Source organism: Anarrhichthys ocellatus, unplaced genomic scaffold (assembly GCF_004355925.1).
Source record: "Anarrhichthys ocellatus isolate YVR2014 unplaced genomic scaffold, GSC_Weel_1.0 scaffold61, whole genome shotgun sequence".
Classification (NCBI taxonomy): domain Eukaryota; kingdom Metazoa; phylum Chordata; class Actinopteri; order Perciformes; family Anarhichadidae; genus Anarrhichthys; species Anarrhichthys ocellatus.
In genome coordinates this window covers 546,673-555,336 of record NW_022280091.1, presented here as the reverse complement: position 1 = coordinate 555,336, position 8,664 = coordinate 546,673, and the positions used below count along the sequence as shown (strand labels likewise).

The 8,664-nt window shown below is 42.7% G+C and overlaps 1 protein-coding gene across 1 annotated transcript; it reads right to left on the bottom strand.

Moving 5' to 3' along the window:
• Positions 1-4,062: 4,062 nt before the first annotated feature.
• Positions 4,063-8,343, bottom strand: s1pr5b (sphingosine-1-phosphate receptor 5b). Its single transcript, XM_031872006.1, has 2 exons — positions 8,255-8,343; positions 4,063-6,878 (listed from the first exon to the last, which is right to left on the bottom strand). Exon 2 carries the CDS (start codon positions 6,611-6,613, stop codon positions 5,387-5,389), a length of 1,227 nt encoding a protein of 408 aa, XP_031727866.1. The 5' UTR covers positions 6,614-6,878; positions 8,255-8,343; the 3' UTR covers positions 4,063-5,386.
• Positions 8,344-8,664: the final 321 nt, after the last annotated feature.

Genomic DNA, 8,664 nt, shown 5'->3' with positions numbered 1-8,664 from the left:
GAGTCTACCTTTGTACCTGCTGCAGATCTCAGATATGTCATGCAATTATAATGTAGGACAGTAGACTTCTCAGGTATCACACTAAAGTCTGATTCTCTTTAGAAGCAGGAGTTCCCAAGAGATTTGATGTTAAATACAACTCTATTGGAGCTGAAACAACTAGTGGATCTATTGACTGGCAGAAAATGTGTCTATTGTGATAAATCAGTTCATTATTTAAACCATTTTCCAAACAAACATATCCTAGAGTTGCTTTTTTTAGCTTCTCAAATGTGGAGATTTGATGATTTTGTCCGCCATCATTACCGTGATCGTAAACGTACTTTCTTCAGGATTTTGCCGTTAGTTTTGGGGCTAAAATAAGCTTTCTGGAAGCATCACCGTGGGCTCTGCAGATTCGTGAATTCTGACATTTAAAAAAAGACCAACCAGCTACAAATATTATGATATTCATAATCTGCATATTATTTCTTCTATCAATCAAAAAAATGTCCAATCACAGTTCAGTTATTCCGTGTTATATAATGATATAAAAGACAAGCAGCACATGATCACAATTCAGAAGCTGGACAGAAATGAGAAAATACTTTACTTAACAGTGTTTTGTTTCTTTTTTTTGTCAATAAACTAATTGATTGTCAAATTGTCAAAGTTTCAGCTTTACAAAAACGGCTAATCGAGTTACACCTCTAACTTGGTACACAAATGTATTTTGTGGGTAAGGTGAAACCTGTGATCCAAACATACATCCTCATACACTCAGATTAAGGTCAATTAAACCAATCAACAGTAGGCAGGAACAGACTGATCAATCTCTCAGTACTTAGGGGACTCTCTGCACCCCTCAAGGACCCCTGGTAGACCCTGCACCCCAGTTTGAGAACCACGGTCCAGGCCTGCAGTTCTCCATTTAGCAGGGACTTCAGAACTGGAGTGGTTTAAACTTTAAAGTTAGCCCACATGCAAGCTGGTAAGAGTTACACACGAACACGAGTGTGTACCGTGTTTCTCAGAGCTCTGCCTCGGTGACTCATCGTGAACTCTTCACCGAGCAAACAGTGGAACTGGCTGTACCAAAACATGACCCAGAAGAGCAGCCAGTCCTTACATAAACCCAGATGGAATTAGATGTGCGCGCCATTACTTCAACATTAACAGCTTTGACACAAAGCCCCGTTTCCCCTGCGGGTCCAACGTTGATCATTTATGTGCCTGTTTTGATCAAATACTCCGGAGCACTGGCATGGAGCGAAATTCGGGGGTAAAACACGTGAAGAAGAGTCGATTAGCGTTAAATTCTCTGTTTGTTTTGCGACGAAAAGTGAAGTCGATGTACCCCATTCATGACAAACAGCTCGAGACGCCACCGATAACAAGTTAAACGTTTCGGAAACAGAGCTGACAGCGAAATCGGCTCCTAATAATAGGCAGCAACGTAACGACTGAGAGCCCGGGAGCACAGAAATGCTAACAAAGCGCTGCCGACACATGATGCAACGACAAGCTTTCACATCTGCCCTCATTACAGTTCCCGTGAATCAATACTCGTAGCTTAAAATTGTAATTAAAGAAACTCACGTTGTCTAGTTCAATTCCTCCATCGCGGTCTGCCGAGCTGTGCGTCACATAGGAAGAGGTGGGGGGGAAAGCTGTAACTCACCGTGACTAAGCATTGTACCGGCCTCCTCTCGCTTTCACAATAAGAGCCCGCCTCCACCGCGCTGGACCCGCCTCTGTTGACGAGTAGTGGAACTGAAGTACGTCCCGAAGGAGGGGGCTTTTATTGAGAAGGAACCCTCAGAAAAAAAGAAAAACGAAGCCAAAAAAAACAAAACACTGTAGCTTCAGCGTCAATCAAATCTGATACAAATAATACAAACATGACCTGCATATTACACTGGTCACATGTGTCCACTACACTTTGTGACAAGTTGAAACGGATATTGCGAATAAGAGTGAACTACTAAAGTACAACAAGTACAATACCTAAAGCTAATTTATTATTACTTCATAATGAAATTTGAAAATAAAACAGGAAATTGCTAATTGCAATTGCTTAGTGGCGTAAAATAAAAACATAAGGGTGATCAAGAGACATGACTAGTGACCCCTAATTACCTATCACCCCAAATTGCTCCCTCTCTGCAGGTCTATGTGTGGTTGGTTCATGTTGCTTGACACGTTCCCTTCCTTCTAGAAATATCCATCTTTGTGAGTGGCTGCTACAGAACAACGCAGATGACAGAAATATGCTCCACGCAGTTGCTGACACTATTAAATGTCCCCCTCTTGCGACATACGTAATTCAGGTCACTCTATTCTGGAAAACAGCCACAAGGTGGCGTCAAAAGCCAACTATGACAGTGCAGGCGCAAAAAGACCCACATCAAGTTACTCGTTCAAAATACATCATTATATGATCACAAATGTGTTGCAATCATGCGGGAGTGAGCTGCCAGTAATTATATTGTACAAAAATGTTGAAGCTTTGTTGGGACCCAGATTCCACAGCTGATTAAACCAAATAAACAGGGCAGATACATCTTTGCTCCCTCAGGGTTAGTGAAATTGATGATGAAGCATTAAAAGTCAAGAAAAACCCTTGATATGATATGACAAGCACTTGAATCAGCCTTCACCAGCAATTCCCCAGCAGAGCAATGATGCTGCCCTCAGTCTGTGTGTTCCAGTCAGAGGAATTAAGCGAGGTTAGCCTTGGGGCTCCAAATGGACACTCCTAGACTAGACTCCCACTGTCTGTCTGCTCTGCAGCTGAGGGTAAAGCTGCACTCACAGGATCAGTTTTGTGAGTTACTTTCATGTACATGTTTTCTATTTATCAAGTCTGCGGTTGGGACTGTCACAGCAGATGACTCGTGACTTCTATCTGTTCAGTTTGTTGTATGATTTCCGCAGCAGGAAGGAAGCTGGGGGGACGGCAAAGATTCCCTGACATGTTGACCTCTGTCAGCAGGCACTGTGCTGTGTGGATACAGGCAACATCTGGAGGAACACCTGCACCTACAAATCAAAGGTGTCCCAGAGCCATGTTGTACTTTTTATTTGAGATATTTGAGACTAGTTGTTTCACTTAAAAGTGAAACAACTAGTTTGTCAGGAAGACTTACACTAGACTTTGCTTTGCATGAAGTTGAATGTCTTAGAGTTGCTTTGCGCATACTAACTTTCCTGTTAGAGGTGTGAAAAGTCAGCCTATGTCCCGAAATAGAATATTGCACATATGCTGTTTGCAGAGTCACACCACACTTGTGTTTACGGTCAGAGGGATATGAAATATTAATAATGGTTTTGATTTTAAAGCGGTCCGGCAGGCAGTGGCAACACTTGAGGATGCAGAAAAACAAAATCAAGACTTGATTTCACATTTGTCAATCTTAGACATTGTGGCATTCACAATAACCCAACTAGAAGGCAGTGTTTCTTAAATGCATGATCGGGGGGAAAAGCCAAGTAAAAGCCACACAATACATCTCTTGATCTACGCCCTATAGCTGTCTTTGTCAGCCCTTTGCTAATACACAAACTTAAGTTGAATTGGCAGCCTGTTGAGTTTCTCCTGTCTGTACAGCAACATTAAAGCCAGCTGCATATGATCTTTCTTTGTTTCAGCAAGGACAAGATTGGAAAGCAGGTCCGAGTGAGATGTTGGTTATAGTCTCACCTACAGGCTGACAGAAAAGGGAAGAAGAAAAATTGAGATCTCTGTGTAAAAAATAAAAAGGCGCGTTGTGTGGTGCTCATGCCGTCCCGAGACACGCAGGCTGTATATAGGCCAATACCAATACCAGATGTGAGACAAGGGGGCCCGCCTTCCTCTGGTGCTTCTTCAAGAACTGTTCTTCCATTCAGACAACCTACACACAACGAAACGCACACAGACACGCTTGTATGCGCACACAGTGTAATAACAAACCGAAACCTCTTCGGAATTCTTTAAGAAAACATTTTATTTCTTTTATGAAAAGAAAGGTGAAGTTTTTCTTGTTACAAAATACATCTAATTTACAAAACAGATGATATGAAAAGTCTTCAGAAATACAAAAGGTTCACTACATGAGTTACAGTACAAAAAAGAAAACACACTGCCTCATTCATCCATTATGGTCCGGAAAGACTGCAATAAAAAAAACATCTGTGTAAAAATAACGACGTCAAACTAATTTATAATAATAATAATGAAAAATCCGTACCTTAAACTATAACCGGAAACATTCTGTTAACAAGATGGATAGTGAAGGGAAGTATTGGAATAATTGCACTGGTTCTGTATGATTTAGGCACAATATTTACCCTTAAAAGTCCTGCAGCTGCATGAGGATTAATTACATCCACTGCTTTGTTTGCGAGTTAAAATATTTATTAAAGCAATCCTTTTTTAGGCTTATACTTACAAGTGATGCAATTGCAGCTCATCTGGTTTCAGTTAAACTATCAGCATGATAGTTTCATTATGGAAAGAAAGCCTCCGTTACATTATATGATGACATTTGGTTGTTTAGATTGCTGTTGCAGTTTTCCTGCAGATGCCAAACTGACATTTAAAGACATCGGACACCAAACCTCAATGAATTTCCACTCAGCATCAGATAGGTTAACCGTCTGTCATTTCAAAACAGTGGGAGGGATTTTAATGTTGTGTCCCCCTCCCACAACTACGCCACAGCATTCTTCACTGAGCTGTAGGAGTGAGCGCCGTCTCTCTCTTTCTTTCTTGTTATCTCTCGGTCTCCCCGCATCACATACTGTATGTGTAGGGGTGCCTCGCACAATTTTATCTTAACAAATCTGACAAACTGTGGGCCTTCGAACCAGCGAAATCCAGGTGTCTGCAGATGCACATAATACACACATGATATGTGTTTGTGCTGCATTTAAGGCAATTCAAATAGGCCATTAACCCAGAAAATGTTGCAATTACATTTTTTTTCAGTCATAAGAGTCATTTGGGTTTACAGACGTCTCCTTCCAGGCTTCGACACAAACTGTAGAACCACGGGAAAATTGAATCTGAGGCTGCTTCTCTATTCATTGTGATATTTCAGTGCAAATTAGTTCAGGAGACTTATCCCTAGCATACTTGTAAAAAGAAAAGCGTGTTTGTTTGTTCACATTTGAGTGGCATCCTTATGGCATTTTGTTTTGTAATCAGCTCACAATTAAGTTCTGCATCACTTCTGAGGTGAGCAATCTGTCCAAACAAGATTCTCTTGTGCCTCCATAATATTTCATACATCCTCTGTTTCTGGCAATGCTCCAAAATTACAATACCAGTGCTGCTTCCTCTCTATAGAAGATGTGCTACATGTTGTCTGTTCAGGGGGGAAACCCGTTCACACACTTGGACTCAATCAGTTAGTCTCAGTCTTTATGACTTGAAGAGTTTGGGGTAAAGGGCCTTAGGAGATGGGGTGGTGATAACATTCCCAGAGGAAATGGTCGTCTCCATTCCCCCCTCTAACTTCTGGGATGTCACCTCAGATTTACTAAAACTGCACTCCAGGAATGGCATCCCAATCTTCTTCACATGGCCATCTCGGGTCATCAGACACGGCCGACAGAGCAGCCTCAGAATGGCTCTCCTCATGTCCTTACTGGTCAGAGTATAGATGATTGGGTTGAGGAGCGAGTTGACCATAGCTACTCCCAGGAAGTAATCGGCCTTGTAGAGCAGGCGACAACTGCGGGTGGGGCAGAAAAAATCCAGGAGGAGGAGGACGAAGAGGGGCAGCCAACAGGCGATGAAGACGCCTAGCACGATGGTGACTGTCTTGAGGAGGGCGATGTACTTCTCCGACTTCCTCGCCAAGCCCTTCCTCATGCTGCCCGATAGGCCCAGCCGCTGGCGCTGCGTGTTGGTGCGGACGATGCGAAAAACTCTGGCGTAGAGGACCACGATGGCCAGGAGCACTGCGATGAACACAGACACGCAGCAGAGGATGTAGCTCTTGGCATAAAGCGGGAGGACTGTTGAACACTGGTCCAGTCTGCGGATGCAGTTCCACCCCAAAATCGGGAGGACCCCCAAAAACACTGCCAGGGCCCAACTTGCACCAATCAGGGCCAACATCCGTCCCCGCTTCGCCCCGTGGTATGGCCTCATGGTCACCATGGTAACATGGCGTTCAATTGCAATGGCCAGCAGACTAATGATGGAGGCAGCCAGAGTGATGAAGACCCCTCCCTCCCTGAGGAACCATAGCAACGGCGTCAGTTTCAAAGTATTGGATCCGGACATGATGATGTTGGCCATATACGTAACCCCGGCCAGCAGATCAGATAGAGTCAGGTTGCCCAGCAGGTAATACATGGGCAGGTGGAACTTCTTGTTCCTCCAAATGGCGATGAGAACCACGGCGTTCTCCAGGACGATGAGGAGACACACCACCAGGAACGCAATGCCCTCAGGTTTGAGTCCTTCGCGGTAGCGGTCTTTCTGCAGCTTGCCGGTGTAGTTGTAATGCTGCACAAGGACTGAGTTGTCCTGGTACTCCCAGAAGAACTGCAGGTAGCTGGGAGAGGAGGCAGTAGGGGCGGTGGGGAAGATGGGTGTAGAGGGGGGAGTCCCTGCGTGAGCAGAACTTAAAGCCTCCATGATTTATGTTGCTTTTCTTCTATTCTGACTGCAGTCAGTGGCTATAAAGTCCTTTTTGTTGACATGCTTTTGGCAGAGCTGTGATGAATTTGTCCAAGTACAAAGAAAAAAGACGCACAGCAAAATGTCTGAGCTCCTTCAATAAAAGGAGAGATTACATGAAGTTGATGCAGCTTAATCCCCCAGAATCCCTGCAGGGTGTTTTCTGTTCTGCCAAAAGACGGTGCTCTTGAGCTCTGTTTGTCCTGGTTAGAGGGTCCGGACGCTGCAGAAAGACATGGGAAAAAAAGCATGAAAAATAATGTAAAGAAAGGATACAGAACTACAAATAGCTGAAACCATGATCCTTAAAGATTAACTAGAAAACAGGACACTCTTTAGTTAAAGTATGTCAGTGAAAATTCATACATTTTGAAAGGACAAAGTTATGTTGCACATTTAAGACACTTAGCCACATGAGTAAAAAAACATGAATAACAATCCCACATGAAGGTAAAGCGTAGGCTGGTGATGTGAATAAAGAAGCTGCCTATGTCTGTGTCTCTTCCTGACATATACATACATGTATACAAGCATATTGCTGGTAGATAAGTTGAATGCATACTTTCCTGTGACTTTTGAGTATAAATTGCGACGATTTGAAACTTAAACTAGTCATGACCTCATGAATGCGATACGAAGGGACGGAAGGGATCATTTTAATGTGAAACATTCAGCCTTTCCAACTATGTTTAAAGTGCTTGTCAGTCACTGTAAGGTTGTTAGACAGGAACCATCACAACATGTGCACTCAATTTGGCGCACATGCAGCTGGTTTCCTCCCCAGCATCACCATTCCACCTTCACAGCATAGATGAGGTGTGTTTGAAGTCTCCCGCACATGCAAATACTCTTAAACAGCACGTCCAATGACAAAGTTGAAACTATAATCATAAATGCTTTTAAAGTTGAATTATTTAAGCTGACAATGTTAATGTTGAAAACTATCAGGGGTGATAGGGTTCCATTCCTTCGAGTCTCTGTTGTGAGAGGGAATGTTTTTCTTGCCTCTCGAGTCATATGTTAACATTTAACAAACGGTCTGGAGAGTTTAACCCATTCAATCTGTTGCCAAGAATTTGGGAAATTCAAATGACTTGTCCGTGTTAGCACAAACAGCTGAGCGTCCCTTGATAGAACGGATAGAATCTAGGCCTGGATTAAATAAAAATGAATGAGATCATAAGTGAGTCTCAAAGTCAGTTATCCAGGATTAGATGTGATTGAGAGAATATGTGTGTGTTATAATCACAACAATCAGCATTCGTGTTTAGAATAATGTCAAGATTTTTCTTTCAAAAAAATGTCAAACAAACAAAAGTTTCTTATTTGGTGACTTTTGCATCATACATTTGTTTATAGTGCATCTCCTATAACATTCAGTGGCAGCCTTTCTTTTCCTAAGGTGTAAATGGTGCCATAAAGCAATAGATTAATTTAAACATTACAATTAACTCTTCATTTTGAAGCAAGTATGTTAACATTCTGTTAGAAAAAACACGACACAAATGTAACCGTATAAATATGACCCCCAACAATTTCAATGATGACATCATCTATCACACACTGCACTGGAAGAAAAGAGAATCATTAAGAAGTTACCTTGAAATTGATGTAGAGTTGCCGTTTATCACCTCATCTGCTTCTCACTGAGGAGAATCCAAACACAGGCACCAACTGAGTCAGACAAGGCAGAGGGAGTGAACTAAGACCTTAGTTGAAACATGCAACAGCTAAAGGAGGTTGGTCTTAAACCGAACTCTCTCTCTCTCTCTCTCTCTCTCTCTCTCTCTCTCACACCCTCTTCCTGTCTCTCTCTCACACACACACACACACACACACACACACACACACACACACACACACACACAGAGACAGACATACAGACAGACTTCTCTTGGCTGCGCACCATAAAACCTCTTCTTGATGACTGACATATGAGGAGGACCTGGAGCGATCATTACATTGGGATCTCATCGAGGCCCGTCAGTGTAATCAGTGGGTCTGATTAC